The sequence below is a fragment of the Nannobrachium achirus genome (assembly GCF_963921795.1).
Source record: "Nannobrachium achirus genome assembly, chromosome: 4".
Lineage (NCBI taxonomy): Eukaryota > Metazoa > Chordata > Actinopteri > Myctophiformes > Myctophidae > Nannobrachium > Nannobrachium achirus.
The window spans coordinates 66,987,133-67,008,988 of NC_137813.1; the positions used below are offsets into that span (position 1 = coordinate 66,987,133).

General features: G+C 38.7%; 1 protein-coding gene and 1 pseudogene across 3 annotated transcripts in view; both read right to left on the minus strand.

Annotated features, from left to right (window-relative positions):
- Positions 1-10,522, minus strand: LOC308283835 (class I histocompatibility antigen, F10 alpha chain-like). Of its 2 annotated transcripts, XM_080724336.1 has the most exons (9): positions 10,386-10,522; positions 8,475-8,741; positions 7,210-7,488; positions 6,242-6,562; positions 5,200-5,304; positions 5,084-5,101; positions 4,179-4,255; positions 3,923-3,990; positions 1-3,318 (listed from the first exon to the last, which is right to left on the minus strand). In XM_080724336.1, exons 1-8 carry the CDS (start codon positions 10,438-10,440, stop codon positions 3,949-3,951), a joined length of 1,164 nt encoding a protein of 387 aa, XP_080580462.1. In that variant the 5' UTR covers positions 10,441-10,522; the 3' UTR covers positions 1-3,318; positions 3,923-3,948. The 2 variants fall into 2 exon arrangements, with proteins under 2 accessions (XP_080580462.1, XP_080580463.1); XM_080724337.1 differs by lacking the exon at positions 5,084-5,101.
- Positions 10,523-12,664: 2,142 nt separating this feature from the next.
- LOC308283753 (class I histocompatibility antigen, F10 alpha chain-like) overlaps positions 12,665-21,856 on the minus strand; it is a 313,784-nt pseudogene continuing 304,592 nt past the window's right edge. Inside the window, exons 2-9 of the transcript XR_013963338.1 lie at positions 20,799-21,063; positions 18,230-18,508; positions 17,155-17,475; positions 15,976-16,071; positions 15,860-15,877; positions 14,887-14,963; positions 14,631-14,698; positions 12,665-14,018 (exon numbers count right to left, since the gene is read on the minus strand). The product of XR_013963338.1 is annotated as a class I histocompatibility antigen, F10 alpha chain-like (transcript). The remainder of the gene's footprint in view (positions 14,019-14,630; positions 14,699-14,886; positions 14,964-15,859; positions 15,878-15,975; positions 16,072-17,154; positions 17,476-18,229; positions 18,509-20,798; positions 21,064-21,856) is intronic.

Sequence of the window (21,856 nt, forward strand, 5' to 3'; positions counted from 1 at the left end):
TAACAAACATTCATCATTTATTATACCTAGTCCAATTTAGATTGATCCAAATCTTTAACATATTTTATGTATTCTAATTAATGTAATAATTTAATATTAATAGTAGAAACATGTACAGATTATATTTGTACTTGGGCTTTTACAATACAACCAACCCAACTTAAACACACATTTGATAGCAGGAGAATAGCATTACAGTATTTACATCACAGGAAAATCAAATAATGATTGTGTGTGTGAGTGTGCAGGTTTGTATGTACAGTATGCATACATGTCTTCATGTTGATGTCATATGTGTGTTACTGTGTGTGTGTGTGTGTGTGTGTGTGTGTGTGTGTGTGTGTGTGTGTGTGTGTGTGTGTGTATACATACACAATGTGCTTGAGTGCTGTGTGTGTGTGTGTGTGTGTGTGTGTGTGTGTGTGTGTGTGTGTGTGTGTGTGTGTGTGTGTGTGTGTGTGCGTGCGTGCGTGCGTGCGTGCGTGCGTGCGTGCGTGCGTGTGTGTGTGAGCGCGTGCGCGTAATAACAATATCACCAGAAGATCCAAACGTAATGGTAGAAATTAAAACAGTTGTAAATGTATAAATGTCCACGTCTACAGTGTTATTTACTGTACATATTCAGAAGCAATAAGTGCTGGATGATGTGTTTGTTTTGTTCAAAATATTGTGCATCCACGCTGATAGCTTTAGATGTTCTTCAGAATGATTACTGACTGACATAACGTGTGACATATGACATATCATAAAGACAAATAATCAATTATCACATCTATCCTTTGCTTTAAGAATATAATGAGCATTGTGTAAGTAAAGGTGTAAGGTGGACATTTATAAATATTCATAAGAAAGTATTATACACATGCCATGAAAAAAAAGGAAGAAAAAAAAACTACCAAACGTTTGTATTACTAGTCCAACTCAATAAACCAGATGATTTTGCCATCCTGGACATGATGCTACCATCTGATGACTGACTTTGTTTGCATGGGTTAGATCACTGGTTCCCAAACACTGGGTCGGGACCTATTTGTGGGTTACAGACAGATTTTTATGGGTCCCTTTTTCGCTAGTTTGGGTGCTGGGCAAACATCTAATTTCTCTTTCGGATCTCAAGCTAAAATGTTTGGGAACCACTGGGTTAGATGACATGAAATGGACAGTTTATTCTATTGTTCTACTGTGTGTGGAACAGAGCACCAACTTCCACTGATAAATGCCCGAGGTCGCCTCCTGTGGGCACAACAGCAAAGACAGCGGCAGCACTGGACTCAGTTGAGACTGCAAGGGATGACTGCTTGTCTCCCTGCTGCGGACCATTCTGTCTCTCACTCTGTGTTCAAAAATGTTGCCATAGATGAGTGCATTGTTGTCTTTACTTTGAAAGCAAGATTACAGGTTTTGCCAACTAAACTTAATCTCTCCATCTGGTTTCCAGGCAATCATGCCCCTCACTGTATTCATCATGGCAATGAGCAAATAGCTGAAACCATGTCCCACATCTTAAATGGTTGTCATGTATACAGGGGCCTCTACATATGTAGGCATGACAGAATTGTAGATTTGATATCAAAAGATATCTCTTCTATTTTTGGGTCCTCCATCATGCTGTATAAGCACTCTTCTGTGAGGCCGAGCATGTTTAACCTGTGTAATGATGATTCTGTGTTCTCTAACATTTCAGCTAACACCCCTGATGTCTTTGTTGTAAATGAAACCCTTAGGGAGGTGTCTATTCTCGAGGTTGGCTGCACTTTTGATTACAGTTTGGAAGAAGCCTTTCTAACCAAAGTGCTGAAATATCAACAGCTAGTGCAGACCATCTCACAGCTAGGCTACAGATGTACACTTTTGGTTTTTATCTTTGGGAGCCTAGGGCACGTACACAAGTTGGTTGTGAGGGGCTTACAAATGGCAGGCCTCTCCAAAAGGAGGGCCAAACAGTTAGCAAAATATTGCTCAGTGTCAGCCATTATAGGAAGCCACTCAATCTGGAGGAGGCGTTGTTTCCTTTATCCATGACTTATGTCCGCTGTGTCTGACAAGTATGTCATCTATACTGTATGTAGAGTATCAATGTTCTGCCGTTTAGGCTCTTTGTAACTGGCTGTTCTTTCATATTTTCTGACTGCACTGTCATTGTTTATGACCTTTGTATGAGGCATCCTTGTACTTCTCTTTATGTGGTCATAAATAAACATTTCAAATGTGTGTGTGTGTGTGTGTGTGTGTGTGTGTGTGTGTGTATACATACACAATGTACTGTACTGTATGTGCTTGAGTGCTGTGTGTGTGTGTGTGTGTGTGTGTGTGTGTGTGTGTGTGTGTGTGTGTGTGTGTGTGTGTGCGTGCGTGCGTGCGTGCGTGCGTGCGTGCGTGTGTGTGTGTGAGCGCGTGCGCGTAATAACAATATCACCAGAAGATCCAAACGTAATGGTAGAAATTAAAACAGTTGTAAATGTATAAATGTCCACGTCTACAGTGTTATTTACTGTACATATTCAGAAGCAATAAGTGCTGGATGATGTGTTTGTTTTGTTCAAAATATTGTGCATCCACGCTGATAGCTTTAGATGTTCTTCAGAATGATTACTGACTGACATAACGTGTGACATATGACATATCATAAAGACAAATAATCAATTATCACATCTATCCTTTGCTTTAAGAATATAATGAGCATTGTGTAAGTAAAGGTGTAAGGTGGACATTTATAAATATTCATAAGAAAGTATTATACACATGCCATGAAAAAAAAGGAAGAAAAAAAAACTACCAAACGTTTGTATTACTAGTCCAACTCAATAAACCAGATGATTTTGCCATCCTGGACATGATGCTACCATCTGATGACTGACTTTGTTTGCATGGGTTAGATCACTGGTTCCCAAACACTGGGTCGGGACCTATTTGTGGGTTACAGACAGATTTTTATGGGTCCCTTTTTCGCTAGTTTGGGTGCTGGGCAAACATCTAATTTCTCTTTCGGATCTCAAGCTAAAATGTTTGGGAACCACTGGGTTAGATGACATGAAATGGACAGTTTATTCTAATTCACTTCTACATTGAATCACATCACTGATGTCTAAAGGTTTTTAATTCTCTTTTAAACAGTGCTTTTCTAAGAAAAAAAAAAAAGAAAAAAAAACATCTGGCCCATCATTTGAAAGTCTGCCTAGTCTGATTAGGTTTTTATAACTGTTATGGATTAGTGACTGACCCTTGTTTGCACTGATTTATGAAGGGTTAATAACACACTTCCCACAGCATTTGAAGAGAGAAAGGGTGAGAATGTCTCCACTCTGGCCATGTGCAAACCTAAAATAACACACATTAAAACATAAGAGAACACAAAACAAGATACTAACTCATCATTCAATAAGTCATTTTACAAAATGATATACATTAGTTTGGGAAGGTAAATAATTACATAATGTCATCTCATTAAATTATATGTATATATTTATATTCTGGAAAAGACACCGTTTGCTTTGTTTCCTGACTATCCCTTACATCTCCCTCTGGTCAAAGCTACATTACTTTTAACTATAGAGGTCACCTGGGAACCCAATTTCAATCAGTGGTCAGATTAAACTGTTTCAATCAATAAAATGACAACACATGGGAGCTGGGTGATCATTATGTCTAAACAATGTTATGTTTAACTTCAGAAAAAGTAAGTGTTGCCAAAGGTGTAAATAGTTTCTTTGATAGCAAACCTACTCCACTGTATATAACATATACCATTTCTAAGCTTTTGTGCTGGGGTCCCATAGGACAGTTGGCTTTCATAGTAAATGTCTATAATTAGGGTCAGATCTGGACATGGGTCACCAAATGCATGAAATTAACTAAGTATAACAGAAAGAAACAGCCTGGGCCTCCAAGACCAGAGAGAATCACTAATATCAACATGACTTACTGTGTGCAACAAGGTGTCTCTGGACATTATGCATCTGGATTCAGCATCTCCACCTCAGGAGCTGCAGCCTAATGTTAAAATAAATCATAGTTAGTTATGATACGTCATCACCTACCACTGACCACCTCCTGTTATATACAGGAAACCTCTGAATAACTCCTGACTCCTTTGTACAATTGTTTCAGTCAATGATGTTGAATGTACTGTTGATCAGTGAATTATGAGACCAGAGGTAAAAATAAAGTATACTACTTACGACAGAGGTCATCAACAGGGGGTCCACAACCCCTAGGGGGTCCGCAGAGGTACTGCAGGGGGTCCCCAAAATTGTTGCTTGATTAAACAATAAAAAAGAGAAAATAAATAATAACAATAAAATGTATATATATCTTTTTTTTTCTTCTTCAAAAATGTCTGTTTGTCTTTCAATATTTTATTTTTAACCATTTATTTTAAAAATAAATAATGATTCTGTCCATTTTTAATAGCTTTTTGCATAACATGATTACTGTAACATTGGTTCTCAGTTAATAAATGTGTTTAGAAATGGCAGTGGTACTCTAGTGCAGGGGTTTTCAAAGTGGGTGATGGGGCACAGTGATGCCAGTCCATATATAATATCACTACATCACTATCACTTCACTATGCTTAGTAAAACAGACCTGATTTGCACTGTTATTTTTCCATCTACGACAACTCTCTTCACCAAAAATAGCAGATCTACAAGCTCGTTGTGAGCTTGTAGATCGGCTATTTTTGGTGAACCTTCCCACCAGAATAGGGATGCTGGGGTTCAAGTTGTTAAACGTCAAGTATTACGTTATTTTCAGTCAGTTCTGATGTAAACGTATATTACTCCAATATGAAGTAAGATTCTAAAAATGAACAGTGTAACTCAGGGGTGCCGTGGATACAAAAAGTTATTTACAGGCCCTGAGTCAAAAAGGTTTGAAAACCCCTGTTCTAGTGTACCTTGTATATGTATGTTTAACATAAAAGCATGAATATGTTTATGCATACGAAACACAATTTTATACATAAATATGCTGTAACCTTCCCCACCCCCCACCCCACGTAGTGGCAGGTGCAGGTGGTCCCTGCTCCATCTCCCCATCAGTTTGGGGGTCCCTGGTCTGTACACGTTGAAGACCCCTTACTTACCAGATGGAGGGCGTGGAGCTGGAAGAAATGTGTAAAGAGATGTGACTGTAGTCAGCACCATATTAATGCAATGATATGGCATGAGAACCAATATGTACGTCATTCTACTGTCTCACCTTTCTTCCTCCTGTACATGAAGACTCCGGTGACAACGGCAGCAACAACAGCAAGAAGCGCCACAGCGATGATGATGATGATGGTCTTGTTGGATTCTGGTTCAACTGGAACAATAAAATACAAAGAAACAGAGATGAAAAAGCGGAATTATCTTAACTCTCAAATACCTGGAACGTGCCCGAGTCGCGTTAGATTTTAACCACTTTAACCATTATTTTATGCTTTAACTTTAGAAAAATAGCAGATATACAAGCAAGCTCACAGCGTGAGTGCCGCGCTGCGAGCATGTAGATCTGCTATTTTTGAAAAATCTTGAAAATGTGTCTTTGAATATCTTTGACCCGATCTTTGACCCGACTTCTAAATCAGTGATTCTCAAACTTTTTCATGTCAAGGACCCCCAAAATTACATGTATTTGGCCTGCGGACCCCCTTCTCAAAATATGTTGTTCCAGGGACCCCCCAGAAGCAAATATTTGAGTTACAAATGTTCGCTTTCAAATAGATATATTCAAAGACTATCACTCGGTGCCGCGCTGTGAGCTTGTAGATCTGCTATTTTTCAATAGTTAAAGCAGTCAATAATCCTAGGCCTAAATGGGTTAAAACCCGACATTCATCCATAAACTGACTTTGTATGTCTGTCTGTCTGTCTGTCTGTCTGTCTGTCTGTCTGTCTGTCTGTCTGTCTGTATGTATGTATGTCTTTGTCTTACTGTCTGTCCATCTATCCATCTTTCTGTATGTACCGTTATGTCTGTCTGTTTAACTACCTATCTATGTGTAGTTATTATGGACCAAATCACTATTTTCAGTACAGGGGACTCACTCTGATCTAGTCTATATTACATCTGTGATTGGGTTTTAAGATTGCGGTCATGTGATCAGGCCAGTGACCTCTTTGACCAGCTGTAGAATGTGTCTTTGTGTTTCACTTTACCCACAATTCAGAGCACATACTGTATGCTCATCTAAATCAGTCTCAGGTTTATAACCATTTAAATTAGTTTTGATCTAACTTCTATGGTAGTACATCCATACCTCCTTTAGTCTGAATCCAGTTGGTCTTGATCTTCTCTCTGTCCAGAGTGTACTTTAAGTCCTCTTTGATCCCAGCCAGCTGAAACACACACTCGTACCGCTTGAAGTCTTCATGTTGGACTGAGGTCAGGTCCAGGTCAACGCTCATCTGGAAGGTTCCATCCTCAGGGTTGGGGAGGGTCTCTCCATGGTCCACGTTGTCCTGGAGCTCCTCTCCATCTTTAGTCCAGAACATGATGACTCTGTCTGGGTAGAAACCTGTAGCGTGACACCTCACTGGAGAGGATGGAGTCTTCTGGAGGAAAGATACAGAGGGACGCTCTGAGAGAGAGAGAGAGAGAGAGAGAGAGAGAGAGAGAGAGAGAGAGAGAGAGAGAGAGAGAGGTGGAGACAGACAGATGGAGAGAAAAAGACAGAGGGGGAGAGAATAGAGGTGAGAGAGAAATATTTTGTTAGTGTTTTTTGTTTGAATTTCAATGTGATTTAAGAGCTGTTTTATTTCATGTGCTTCCGCCACTATCAGTGGTGGAAGAAGTACTCAGATTATTTTGCTATACCACAATGCGGAAATAATAAGTGAAGTCAAATGAATATAACCCAGTGTAAAAGTATTCATTATGCAGAATGTCCCATTTCACAAAAGGTGTAAAACGTTCGATAACAAATACCTCTGAAGAAATGAAATGAAAGCGATGGAGAGATAGAAAATATAGTAAGAGAATAATAGAGAACAGTGAGACAAAATGGAGAAAGAAAAGCATGGATGAGCAAACAGAAAAAGAATCAGAGAGTAGGGGATAGAAACAAAGACAGAGACAGAGATACGAGAACAAACTGATTATGGAAGGGTAACATATTTATCCAAGTGCACAGTTGTACTTGTAACTGTTCTATGTTCTACTCATAGTAATGTTACTACATCTGAATATATTTATCTAAGTACAGATCATCACATCATGTTGTTGTACCTGTTCTCTGCAGAATGTTCTTCCCGTTGTTCAGATGCTTCTTCAGGTATTCAATGCACTCAGTGTTGTAGTAGTACTTCTTCCGTGCCATGTACATTTTGTTTTGATCCCATCTCAGTTTAGTGATGAAACCCTGTGGTGTTGGAGAGACCCATGTCTCTCTCTTCTGGTCCAATGAGATGAAGTCCTCTCCATCATAACCAATCTGTTCAAAACCATCAGTGTCTCCAGTCTCATCATCCCACTCACAACCATACATCACCTGGACGATGTGGACACCTGAGACAGACAGACAGACAGACAGACAGACAGACAGACAGACAGACAGACAGACAGACAGACAGACAGATAGACAGACAGTGTAGTAAACAACAGACACATTCTTCTTGGTGTCAGTGATTGATATTCAATTTGTACCACAGAGAACAGACCACACACACACACACACACGCACACACACACACACACACACACTACTCTGTCTGTACTTTTTCTGTCACGATTTATACTTGGCGTATGACGGTGTCATGCACTGACAATAGCAGATCTACAAGCTATAGATCTAGATATAGGTTAAGTCACTGTCATTGTATAAAGGAGTGTGTGTGTGTGTGTGTGTGTGTGTGTGTGTGTGTGTGTGTGTGTGTGTGTGTGTGTGTGTGTGTGTGTGTGTGTGTGTGTTTGGTTGTCTAACACCTACATACTGTGTGTGTGTGTGTGTACTGTAGGTTTGGCACTATCATGTAATTTGACTTGACAATTAAATGTCATCTAAATAATTGCGATTAACAATTTCTGTGTTTTTGGCATTGATCAATAGAATGCCAAAAATATTTCTGTTTGCGTTTTATGCTTATTTCTGCCAAATAAACGAAATACAGTATATCATTTCAAAATAATGGAAATAGACGATCTACAAGTCGATCGATAAGCTCACATCGATGTGAGCATGTAGATCTGCTATTTTTGGTAAGTATTTTTGTAAGTATAATAGAGAGAAAGTGAGTAAATGAATGTGTGTGTTTGTGCATGTGCATGAGTGGTGTGCGTGCGTGTGTGTGAGTGTGTGTTTGTGTGTGTGTGTGTGTGTGTGTGTGTGTGTGTGTGCGTGCGTGTGAGTCTGTGTGTGTGTGTGTGTGTGTGTGTGTGTGTGTGTGTGTGTGTGTGTGTGTGTGTGGCATGAAGGAAGTTACATCTTACTGATTGTTTTTTTCCAGCAATGTGAATAAATCATTTCAGCAGTGTGTAGTGAAACATAAACATACCTCCAGTTTGGTTGAAGCGTTGCTTTACAATGTCCATGTTGGCCTTGAAGAACTGCTGGTCACCCATGCCAATCTGAGTTTGTCTCTCCCAGTACTGTGGGTCCTCTGCTGTGACCTGGTTCATCCAGTCCTGTTTGGGAACTTCTCTCTGTGTGTTGCTGTCATAGTGAGTGATCTGAACATCATCAACCATCCCAACAGAGACAAACTCTGGGAAGTTTGGGACATCAGAGGATGCAGTGTAGAAGTATTTCAGGGTGTGAGTCACTGTGAGACAAAATAGGAAAGATAAAAATCTACCATTATAATTACACAAATACAAGTTTGTTCAAAAAATGAGAACTTCAAACAGTTCATTTCTGTTTCTTTCTGTATAAACTCATCTGTCTGTCAGGCTGTCTCTCTGTCTGTTCTTCAATATGTGCTTAGTCTTGTCTTTGTCCATCTGTCTGTCTGTGGATATCTCTCTCTCTCTCTCTCTCTCTCTCTCTCTCTCTCTCTCTCTCTCTCTCTCTCTCTCTCTCTCTCTCTCTATGTGTGTCTTTCTGTCTGCCTATTTCTGTCTATTTGTCTTTCTGTCTCTAGGCAGTAAAATGCATAATCTATACTCTGTCGTACAATGGTGTCTGGCGTAAAAAAAAATCAGATCTACAAGCTCACGTTGCAACAAATTGTCAGCTTATAGATAATTTTTTATTTTTTTTCGTCATTAGTTATAAATCAGGCTTTGCTGTGTAGTGTAGTGTATGTGTGTATCTCTGTTTCTGTCTGTCTTTCTGAGTCAGAGTTTATATTTCTGTGTTTTGTCCTCTTACTAGTCTGTCTCTGTCTGCCTGTCTGTGTGCAGACTGTGCACCTGTCCTTCTGTAGGTATTTGCTTTTACTCTTTCTTTTTTTGTCTCTGTTTGTCTTTGTAGTGAACTTATTATCAGTTGAAGTAGGCCTATTCAGACATGGGAGAATTATATTATGTTATAGTCTAAGTATATAAGGAAACAAGTTTTAAATTAAATTTAAAATGTAACATGCTATGATTTTGAAATTAATTTAATGGATTAATATTTGTTATATTTAATTATAGGCCTAATTTGCTACAATTGGCAAATAAACATGGTTTCAGGTTAAAGGGATATTCCACTTTCAACAGCTTACAGTGGAAGGGCTTCTCTCCACATACACACCCATTGTAACTTCAAACTCAATTTTAACCATTATAGATTCATTAAAAACACCCATTATTTTTTCTGGTGGCTCATATTACCCCCCTAATACGTGAGCAGGCCGTGTTTTATCCATAACTTTTTTCATACATTTTTAATAATTATTTGGGAAAATGGAAAAAATGAAATACAAGAAATAATTATTAAAAATAAATGAAAAAAAGTTATGGAAAAAACACGGCCTGCTCACGTATTAGGAGGGTAGTATGAGTCACCAGAAAAAAATAATGGGCCTGTAGGGCCTGGTAACATTTACATCAAATATCTAAATATTGAATCAAGCAAATTAAAAACTGTCCAGGGTGTTCATAAAAGCCTGATTAGACGATAAAATTACCAAAAGTTTTTTTGAAAGTGAAATATCCCTTTAAAATAACCCGGCTCCTAGCGCCCTCCAGTGGCTAATGTTGGTATTGTTACAGTCATGAAGAATTGAGACGTTAGATTAAACACTAGCCTAGAATAAAAAACTGCGTAAATAACTCTGAGTAAAAAAAGGAAGTGTTAATAAAGTATTAATAGTCTAAGCTGAAGTAACTTGATTATACTAAGACGGGGTTTAACTTATTCAATCACGACCAAGCAACGCAGCATTCATTTTTATAAAGCCAGGTAATTTCCCAGCCAGTGCTATTAGCCTGAAGTCAATAAAATCACTACAACAGTTTAAGAATCGAGGCATTAACTTTACCTGGAGATGCCACATCTAGGTGGTAAAACAGCATCAGTAGAATAAACTCTCTCATGTTGACGGTGGGTTAGAATAAGCTAAATAAAAGTTGCTCCACTGTTTCTCTCCATGTCTGTCTCCACACTTTCACTTCAAGCCTCCATATCATGACGACGACGTGCCAGCAGCCAATAGAAATTCACCAAATGCTGTTGTCATGCGTTTCCAGGAGAATTCCACCAACACAGGTTGTTAACTTGAAAGTAAAACTAGTAGAATGAGAGTTTGACTGTGACAGCATCGTGTTGTTATTGTTTGGTAGAAGCGATATTTGAACTGTTTCCTAAATCAACCCTATCACATCACAACTCCAGACTCATTTAAAATTAGAGCCATGATGATATGTTAATTAGCTCCATGGAGCCCATCACAGGTTATATAGTCCAGTGGTTCTCAAAGTGGGGTCCGGGGACCCCCAGTGGTCCTTGAGGGGTTTTCAGGGTGTCTCCAGCTAAAGTAGTTAAAAGTCAAAATTTTAACCAGGTCTATATTTTATATACATTAACTATTCAAAAATAGAAAATAGAAAAAGGATGTACATACATCTGCTACTTTTGAATTTTGAACATTTTGAAAAATCTTCTGGGGGGTTCCTGGCACAGAACATTTTAAAATGGGGGGGGGGGGTCAAATGTTTCAAAAATAATTTAATTCATAAAATAACCAAAGAAATTCCCTAAATTACAAAACAAAATGTATAAGAAGAAATGAAAATATCAGATCTGCAAGCATGCAACAAAGCACGAAGCGACGCGTTGTGAGCTTGTAGAGCTGATATTTTCACTAGTTTGGGTCTGAGGCAAAACATGTGATTTCTCCTTTGGGTCTCTTGTCATTTGGGTTAAATCCCTCTGGTCTAGTGTGTTGAGCAGTGAGGATCAGGAGGTGATATGATGACTGATATGACAGGGTGGAACAATGGTGGACATTTAGAAACATACGGACTGGAGCATGGAGAGGATTCACAGGATCTATTCTATAGCATCTGTTTTGAATGGAGTGTATCTCATGCATATTATTGAATCCTATCAGAATTATTATTGATTGTGCATAAAGGAACATATCTATCCATCCATCCATCTTTATCTCACAATGCATAGCATCGTTGTGAGCTTGTAGATCTGCTATTTTGATCAGCTTTTTTGAAACATTGCTGTAAAACTCTCTCTCGTCCAGGTTAAACTGTTGCCATCCTTCTTTGTCCTTTGTTCAGGGTTGACTGCAGGTGCGGTGGTCTCAAAAACATAAAGGAGAACTGGTCGGGACCCACAGGGGGTCCCCACATGATTTTGAGGGGGTCCCCAGATGGCAGTATAGTGAGAATTTAAGGACTTCCAAGACCGTGTTAATACTTAAGAAAACATAAATACTGCATCAAAAGTAATCAACAAACTACTATAAAAACTGGTCAAACACTGGCTAAATATCCGATCTCCTATATTTCCATAATGTTTATCTGTGGAACCGAGACAAACAATGCCTCAACTCCTACATTCCAAGTGCTTGTCAGGGTGGGGGATCTCCTGTTCAAATTATTATTGGGGGATTATTTTGGGGGGTCCTGACTTGAAAAGGTTGAGAACCACTGGAATAGACCACTGTTTGGAAACATTCACATTTTTCCAAAGTTTATGGCCATATACTGAGTACTCTATATATCCAGTAACCAGTTAATAACTTTTATTTACGTCTTTAATAGAAAGAAGCAGACTTCTGACTTATTTGGGATTTTTATAAGAAAGGAAAGAGGCACCAGACCTTTAAATGCATGTAACAAACATTCATCATTTATTATACCTAGTCCAATTTAGATTGATCCAAATCTTTAACATATTTTATGTATTCTAATTAATGTAATGATTTAATATTAATAGTAGAAACATGTACAGATTATATTTGTACTTGGGCTTTCTTTTTACAATACAACCAACCCAAGTTAAACACACATTTGATAGCAAGAACATAGCATTACAGTATTTACATCACAGGAAAATCAAATAAGGATTGTGAGTGTGAGTGTGCAGGTTTGTATGTGCAGTATGCATGTCTTCAGGTTGATGTCATATGTGTGTTACTGTGTGTGTGTGTGTGTGTGTGTGTGTGTGTGTGTGTGTGTGTGTGTGTGTGTGTGTGTGTGTGTGTGTGTGTGTATGTGTATGTGTGTGTGTGTGTGTGTGTGTGTGTGTGTGTGTGTGTGTACACAATGTACTGTACTGTATGTGCTTGAGTGCTGTATTGTGGTGTGTGTGTGTGTGTGTGTGTGTGTGTGTGTGTGTGTGTGTGTGTGTGTGTGTGTGTGTGTGTGTGTGTGTGTGTATGTGTGAGTGTGTGCGCGCGTGCGCGCGCGGTGTGTGTGTGAGCGCGTGCGTGTAATAACAATATCACCAAAAGATCCAAACGTAATGGTAGAAATGAAAACAGTTGTAAATGTATAAATGTCCATGTCTACAGTGTTATTTACTGTACATATTCAGAAGCAATAAGTGCTGGATGATGTGTTTGTTTTGTTCAGGACATCAATTCACAACTTATGTCAACAGTTCATTCAAGTCATCAATCATTATATGATTCATATGCTGGTGATAAAATAGTGTGCATCCACGCTGATAGCTTTAGATGTTCTTCAGAATGATTACTGACTGACATAACGTGCGACATATGACATATCATAAAGACAAATAATCAATTATCACATCTATCCTTTGCTTTAAGAATATAAAGAGCATTGTGTAAGTAAAGGTGTATGGTGGACATTTATAAATATTCATAAGAAAGTATTATGCTGCATTCACACTGAGAGAAGCCAAGCTAATGGTTTGCTTGGTAATTCAATGTATTCTCAATGCAAACCAGCTTTAAAAATGTCCAAGCTTTTTTTCCAGCTTGGAAATGTTAAAAGCTGGTTTGCATAGAGAATACATTGAATTACCAAGCAAACCATTAGGATTTTCTGTATGTGAATTATACACATGCCATGAAAGTTATATTAAAAAAAAGAAAAAGATTTAGAGGATGATATTTAGGGTGTAATCCATCACAGATTATTACCTACCAAACGTTTGTATTACTAGTCCAACTCAATAAACCAGATGATTTTGCCATCCTGGACATGATGCTACCATCTGATGACTGACTTTGTTTGGATGGGTTAGATCACTGGTTCCCAAACATTGGGTCGGGACCCATTTGTGGGTTACAGACAGATTTTTATGGGTCCCTTTTTCGCTAGTGTGGGTCCTGGGCAAACATCTAATTTCTCTTTCGGATCTCAAGCTAAAATGTTTGGGAACCACTGGGTTAGATGACATGAAATGGACAGTTTATTCTAATTCACTTCTACATCGAATCACATCACTGATGTCTAGAGGTTTTTAATTCTCTTTTAAACAGTGCTTTTCTAAAAAAAAAAAAAAAAAAAAAAAAACATCTGGCCCATCATTTGAAAGTCTGCCTAGTCTGATTAGGTTTTTATAACTGTTATGGATTACTGACTGACCCTTGTTTGCACTGATTTATGAAGGGTTAATAACGCACTTCCCACAGCATGTGAAGAGAGAAAGGGTGAGAATGTCTCCACTCTGGCCATGTGCAAACCTAAAATAACACACATTAAAACATAAGAGAAAACAAAACAAGATACTAACTCATCATTCAATAAGTCATTTTACAAAATGATATACATTAGTTTGGGAAGGTAAATAATTACATAATGTCATCTCATTAAATTATATTGTATATATTTATATTCTGGAAAAGACACCGTTTGCTTTGTTTCCTGACTATCCCTTACATCTCCCTCTGGTCAAAGCTACATTACTTTTAACTATAGAGGTCAACTGGGAACAATTTCAATCAGTGGTCAGATTAAACTGTTTCACTCAATAAAATGACAACACATGGGAGCTGGGTGATCATTATGTCTAAACAATGTTATGTTTAACTTCAGAACAAGTAAGTGTTGCCAAGCTAAAGGAAGGTGTAAATAGTTTACTTGATAGCAAACCTACTCCACTGTATATAACATATACCATTTCTAAGCTTTTGTGCTGGGGTCCCATAGGACAGTTGGCTTTCATAGTAAATGTCTATAATTAGGGTCAGATCTGGACATGGGTCACCAAATGCATGAAATTAACTAAGTAGAACAGAAAGAAACAGCCTGGGCCTCCAAGACCAGAGAGAATCACTAATATCAACATGACTTACTGTGTGCAACAAGGTGTCTCTGGCCATTATGCATCTGGATTCAGCATCTCCACCTCAGGAGCTGCAGCCTAATGTTAAAATAAATCATAGTTAGTTATGATACGTCATCACCTACCACTGACCACCTCCTGTTATATACAGGAAACCTCTGAATAACTCCTGACTCCTTTGTGCAATTGTTTCAGTCAATGATGTTGAATGTACTTTTGATCAGTGAATTATGAGACCAGAGGTAAAAATAAAGTATACTACTTACGACTGAGGTCTTCAGCAGGGGGTCCACAACCCCTAGGGGGTCCGCAGAGGTACTGCAGGGGGTCCCCGAAATTGTTGCTTGATTAAACAATAAAAAAGAGAAAATAAATAATAATAATAAAATGTATATATATCTTTTTTTTTCTTCTTCAAAAATGTCTGTTTGTCTTTCAATATTTTAACCATTTATGTTAAAAATAAATAATGATTCTGTCCATTTTGAATAGCTTTTTTTTTTTGCATAACATGATTACTGTGATATTTAAGTTAATAAATGTGTTTAGAAATGGCAGTGGTACTTCAGTGCAGGTGTTTTCAAAGTGGGAGACGGGGCACCCTGGGGTGCCGTGATGCCAATCCAGGGGTGCCGCGAGATAATTTGATAATATTTGGAATTCATCAATATCACTTCATCAATATCACTTCACTATGCTTAGTAAAACAGACCTGATTTGCACTGTTCTTGATTAATTATTTTTCCATCTACGACAACTCTCTTCACCAAAAATAGCAGATCTACAAGCTCACAACGCGTCACAACGTGACGCGTTGTGAGCTTGTAGATCGGCTATTTTTGGTGAACCTTCCCCCCAGAATAGGCATGCTGGGGTTCAAGTTGTTAAACGTCAAGTATTACGTTATTTTCAGTCGGTTCTGATGGAAACGTAAATTACTCCAATATGAAGTAAGATTCTAAAAATGAACAGTGTAACTCAGGGGTGCCATGGATGAAAAAGTTATTTACAGGCCCTGAGTCAAAAAGGTTTGAAAACCCCTGCTCTAGTGTACCTTGTATATGTATGTTTAACATAAAAGCATGAATATGTTTATACGAAACACAATTTTATACATAAATATGCTGTAACCTTCCCCACCCCCCACCCCACGTAGTGGCAGGTGCAGGTGGTCCCTGCTCCATCTCCCCATCAGTTTGGGGGTCCCTGGTCTGTACACGTTGAAGACCCCTTACTTACCAGATGGAGGGCGTGGAGCTGGAAGAAATGTGTAAAGAGATGTGACTGTAGTTAGCACCATATTAATGCAATGATATGGCATGAGAACCAATATGTACGTCATTCTACTGTCTCACCTTTCTTCCTCCTGTACATGAAGACTCCGGTGACAACGGCAGCAACAACAGCAAGAAGCGCCACAGCGATGATGATGATGACGGTCTTGTTGGATTCTGGTTCAAATGGAACAATAAAATACAAAGAAACAGAGATGAAAAAGCGGAATTATCTTAAAACCCGACATTCATCCATAATCTGACTTCGTCTGTCTGTCTGTATGTATGTCTTGTCTTTGTCTTACTGTCTGTCCATCTAAAAGCTAATTCATGCATTTATATCCTCACGGCTGGATTATTGTAACTCTTTATTTTCCGCCTTGAGTCGCTCTTCTGTACACCGCCTCCAGCTTGTACAAAATGCAGCCGCTAGACTTTTGACAAACACCTACAGAAGATCTCATATTACACCAGTGCTGGCTGCATTGCACTGGCTGCCCATCGGGTCCAGAATTGTTTTAAAAATGTGTTTAATTGCTTATAAAGCTGTCCACGGGCTGGCCCCTGATTATATAGCAGAATTATTGTCACCCAAAGTTAATGTGAGGCTGCTTAGGTCGTCAAACAAACGCCTACTCAAGGTTCCCAAAACGAAGCTAAAAACTAAAGGGGATCGAGCTTTCACAGTAGTAGCTCCTACTCTCTGGAATGGCTTACCACTGTCATTAAAAAATGCAGAGTCAGTAGATACTTTTAAAAGACTGTTAAAAACCCAGTTATTTAGGAATCACTTTGGTGTGTAATATTGTTTATTTACATGTACTTATTGTTTATTCATATGCATTGTTTTATTTTTCTGTGATGTTTTTGTTTTATTTCATTGTCTCTACTGTAGGCACCTTGTAACTTTTGTTTTTAAAGGTGCTTTACGAATAAATGACCTTACCTTACCATCTATCCATCTGTCTGTATGTATGTCTGTCTGTTTAACTACCTATCTACATGTAGTTATTATGGACCAAATCACTATTTTCAGTACATTGGACTCACTCTGATCTAGTCTATATTACATCTGTGATTGGGTTTTAAGATTAGTCATGTGATCAGGCCAGTGACCTCTTTGACCAGCTGTAGAATGTGTCTTTGTGTTTCACTTTACCCACAATTCAGAGCACATACGGTATGCTCATCTAAATCAGTCTCAGGTTAATAACCATTTAAATTATTTTTGATCTAACTTCTATGGTAGTACATCCATACCTCCTTTAGTCTTAATCCAGTTGGTCTTGATCTTCTCTCTGTCCAGAGTGTACTTTAAGTCCTCTTTGATCCCAGCCAGCTGAAACACACACTCGTACCGCTTGAAGTCTTCATGTTGGACTGAGGTCAGGTCCAGGTCAACGCTCATCTGGAAGGTTCCATCCTCAGGGTTGGGGAGGGTCTCTCCATGGTCCACGTTCTCCTGGAGCTCCTCTCCATCTTTAGTCCAGAACATGATGACTCTGTCTGGGTAGAAACCTGTAGCGTGACACCTCACTGGAGAGGATGGAGTCTTTTGGAGGAAAGATACAGAGGGACGCTCTGAGAGAGAGAGAGAGAGAGAGAGAGAGAGAGAGAGAGAGAGAGAGGTGGAGACAGAGAGAGAGAGAGAGAGAGAGAGAGAGAGAGAGAGAGAGACAGAGAGAGAGAGAGAGAGAGAGAGAGAGAGAGAGGTGGAGACAGACAGATGGAGAGAAAAAGACATAGGGGGAGAGAGAAACAGATGGAGAGAATAAGAGAGGGGGAGAGAATAGAGGGGAGAGAGAAATATTTTGTTAGTGTTAATTGTTTGAATTTCAATGTGATTTAACAGCTGTTTTATTTCATGTGCTTCCGCCACTATCAGTGGTGGAATAAGTACTCAGATTATTTTGCTATACCACAATGCGGAAATAATAAGTGAAGTCAAATTAATATAACCCAGTGTAAAAGTATTCATTATGCAGAATGTCCCATTTCACAAAATGTGTAAAACGTTCGATAACAAATACCTTTGAAGAAATGAAATGAAAGAGATGGAGAGATAGAAAATATAGTAAGAGAATAATAGAGAACAGTGAGACAAAATGGAGAGAGAAAAGCATGGATGAACAACAGAAAAATAATCAGAGAGTAGGGGATAGAAACAAAGACAGAGACAAAGAGAGAGATACGAGAACATACAGATTATGGAAGGGTAACATATTTATCCAAGTGCACTGTTGTACTTGTAACTGTTCTATGTTCTACTCATAGTAATGTTACTACATCTGAATATATTTATCTAAGTACAGATCATCACATCATGTTGTTGTACCTGTTCTCTGCAGAATGTTCTTCCCGTTGTTCAGATGCTTCTTCAGGTATTCAATGCACACAGTGTTGTAGTAGTGCTTCCAGTATGCCATGTTAGCTTTGAGTTGATCCCATCTCAGTTTGGTGATGAAACCCTGTGGTGTTGGAGAGACCCATGTCTCTCTCTTCAGGTCCAATGAGATGAAGTCCTCTCCATCATAACCATACTGATGAAAACCATCAGTGTCTCCAGTCTCATCATCCCAATCACAACCATACATGTTCTGGACGATGTGGACACCTGAGAGACAGACAGACAGACAGACAGACAGACAGACAGACAGACAGACAGACAGACAGACAGACAGACAGACAGACAGACAGACAGACAGACAGACAGACAGATAGACAGTGTAGTAAACAACAGACACATTCTTCTTGGTGTCAGTGATTGATATTCAATTTGTACCACAGAGAACAGACCATCACACACACACACACACACACACACACACACACACACACACACACACACACACACACACACACACACACACACACACACACGCAGTGTCAATATGGTTCTGTCTGTCTTACTCTCTCTGTCTGTACTTTTTCTGTCACGATTTATGCTTTTATTTGGCGTCATGCACTGACAATAGCAGATCTACAAGCTATAGATCTAGATATAGGTTAAGTCACTGTCATTGTATAAAGGAGTGTGTGTGTGTGTGTGTGTGTGTGTGTGTGTGTGTGTGTGTGTGTGTGCGTGTGTGTGTGTGTGTGTGTGTGTGTGTGTGTGTGTGTGTGTGTGTGTGGTTGTCTAACACCTACATACTGTATGTATGTGTGTACTGTACTGTAGGTTTAACGATCATGAAATTTGACTTGACAATTAAATGTCAACTAAATAATTGTGATTAACAATTTAACTGTGTTTTTGGCATTGATCAATAGAATGCCAAAAACATTTCTGTTTGTGTTTTATGCTTATTTCTGACAAATAAACTAAATACAGTATATAATTTCAAAATAATGGAAATAGACGATCTACAAGTCGATCGTTAAGCTCACAACATGTTGCGGTGCAAGACGTTGTGAGCTTGTACATCACGCCATTTTTGGAAAATATTTGCAAATGTATGATTTTCTTTTCAACATGGAAATTACTATGATGATTATCCAATAAATGTGATTAGGCGATAATGTAGTAACTGTGAAAGGCCTATCCGTGTGCACGTTGTAACATTCCACTCTTCCTGAGTGTGTGTGTTGTACTGTAGTTACACAGACAGCTGTGTAGTGCAGTGACACTTCTGTTGTTTTACATTCACTCTGTTCAATGAACTGATGAAGAGTTATATTTAACATCATGTTGTTGTTTACAACCAGTTCAGTTCAGTTCAGTTCAATTCAGTTCAGTTCAGTTCAGTTCAGTTCAGTTCAGTTCAGTGTATTTGTTGTGTTCATTGACTTCACAGTGTCAGCTCCTCATGTGCGTCTTGCTGTGACACGCTTCCTAGTTTCTTCTTCTCTGAGCTGTTTTTTGTTTCTTTCGCACTGATTTTTGACATTGCACTATTAGGTTGTGCTGGTAGTTTCTGAGTATTTTGCTTTGTTTAACAATGACAGTGAGATACTTGTTGCACTAACTAGCATTGACTGCTATGGTCTCTTTTTGTAAGACACTTTATGTTTATATATTATTCGCCCCTTCTCTTGATGCACCTTCTCTTTACTGGTACTGTACTGCTCTTGTTTTTTCCTCCTATCTTTTTTTCTTATTTCTCTGTAACTTTGTAAATAACTGTATACTGCTGTGCTACAACTGAACAACTGAATCTTGGGATATAGGCCCTTTTCCACCGGCAGCGTTAACGATGACGATAACTATTTTAAAAAATGTGTTTTCAATTGAAGTGGATCGGCAGCATCCACCCAACACCGATAAAGACAATGATAGCCGACAACTATATTGTTAGGATCAACAACGGTGTTGGGTGGATGCTGCCGATCCACTTCAATTGAAAACACATTTTTTAAAATCGTTATCGTCATCGCTATCGCTGCCGGTGGAAAAGGGCCTTAATAAAGGTATCTATCTATCTATCTATCTGAAGCCAGATTTATACTTAGTCGTACAACTGTGTCGCGCACACAAAAATAGCAGATCTACAAGCTCACAACGCGTCACACTGCAACGCGTTGTGAGCTTGTAGATCTGCTATTTTTGGTGTGTGACACAGTTGTACTACAAAGTGTAAGATAAGTATAATAGAGAGAAAGTGAGTAAATTAATCTGTGTGTTTGTGCGTGTGCATGTGTGGTGTGCGTGCGTGCGTGTGTGTGCATGTGTGCGTGTGTGTGTGTGTGCGTGTGTGCGTGTGTGTGTGTGTGTGTGTGTGTGTGTGTGAGTGAAGAGTGTGCATGCGTGTGTGCGTGTGTGTGTGTGTGTGTGTGTGTGTGTGTGTGTGTGTGTGTGTGTGTGTGTGTGTGGCATGAAGGAAGTTACATCTTACTGATTACATCTTACTTTTTTCCAACAATGTGAATAAAACATTTCAGCAGTGTGTAGTGAAACATAAACATACCTCCAGTTTGGTTGAAGCGCTGCTTTACAATGTCCATGTTGACTTGAAGACCTGCTGGTTACCCATGTTAATCTGAGTTTCTCTCTCCCAGAACTGTGGTTCCTCTGCTGTGATCTGGTTCATCCAGTCCTGTTTAGGAACGCATCTCTGTGTGTTGCTGTCATAGTGAGTGATCTGAACATCATCAACCATCCCAACAGAGACAAACTCTGGAAGTTTGGGACATCAGAGGATGCAGTGTGGAAGTATTTCAGGGTGTGAGTCACTGTGAGACAAAACAGAAAGATAAAAATCAAACATTATAATTACACAAATACAATTCATTTCCAACAAGAGAGAACTTCAAACAGATAATTTATGTTTCTTTCTGTCTGTCTGTCTGTCTGTCTGTCTGTCTGTCTGTCTCTGTCCATCTCTGTCCATCTCTCTCTCTCTCTCTCTCTCTCCTCTCTCTCTCTCTCTATGTGTCTTTCTGTCTGCCTATTTCTGTCTATTTGTCTTTCTGTCTCTTTGGCAGTAAAATGCATAATCTATACTCCGTCGTACAAAGGTGTCTGGCGTCAAAAAATGCAGATATACAAGCTCACGTTGCAACAAATTGTCAGCTTATAGATATATATATTTTTTTCATCATTAGTTATAAATCAGGCTTTACTGTATAGTGTATGTGTGTATCTGTTTCTGTCTGTCTTTCTGGGTCAGAGTTTATATTTCTGTGGTTTGTCCTCTTTTTACTAGTCTGTCTCTGTCTGCCTGTCTGTGTGCAGACTTTGCACCCTGTCCTTCTGTAGGTATTTGTTTTTACTCTTTCTTTTTTTGTCTCTGTTTGTCTTTGTAGTGAACTTATCAGTTGAAGTAGCCTATTCAGACATGGGAGAATTATATTATGTTATAGTCTAAGTATATAAGGAAACACGTTTTAATTTAAATTTAAAATGTACATGCTATGATTTTGAAATTAATGTAATGGATTAATATTTGTTATATTTAATTATAGGCCTAATTTGCTATAATTGGCAAATAAACATGGTTTCAGGTTAAAGGGATATTCCACTTTC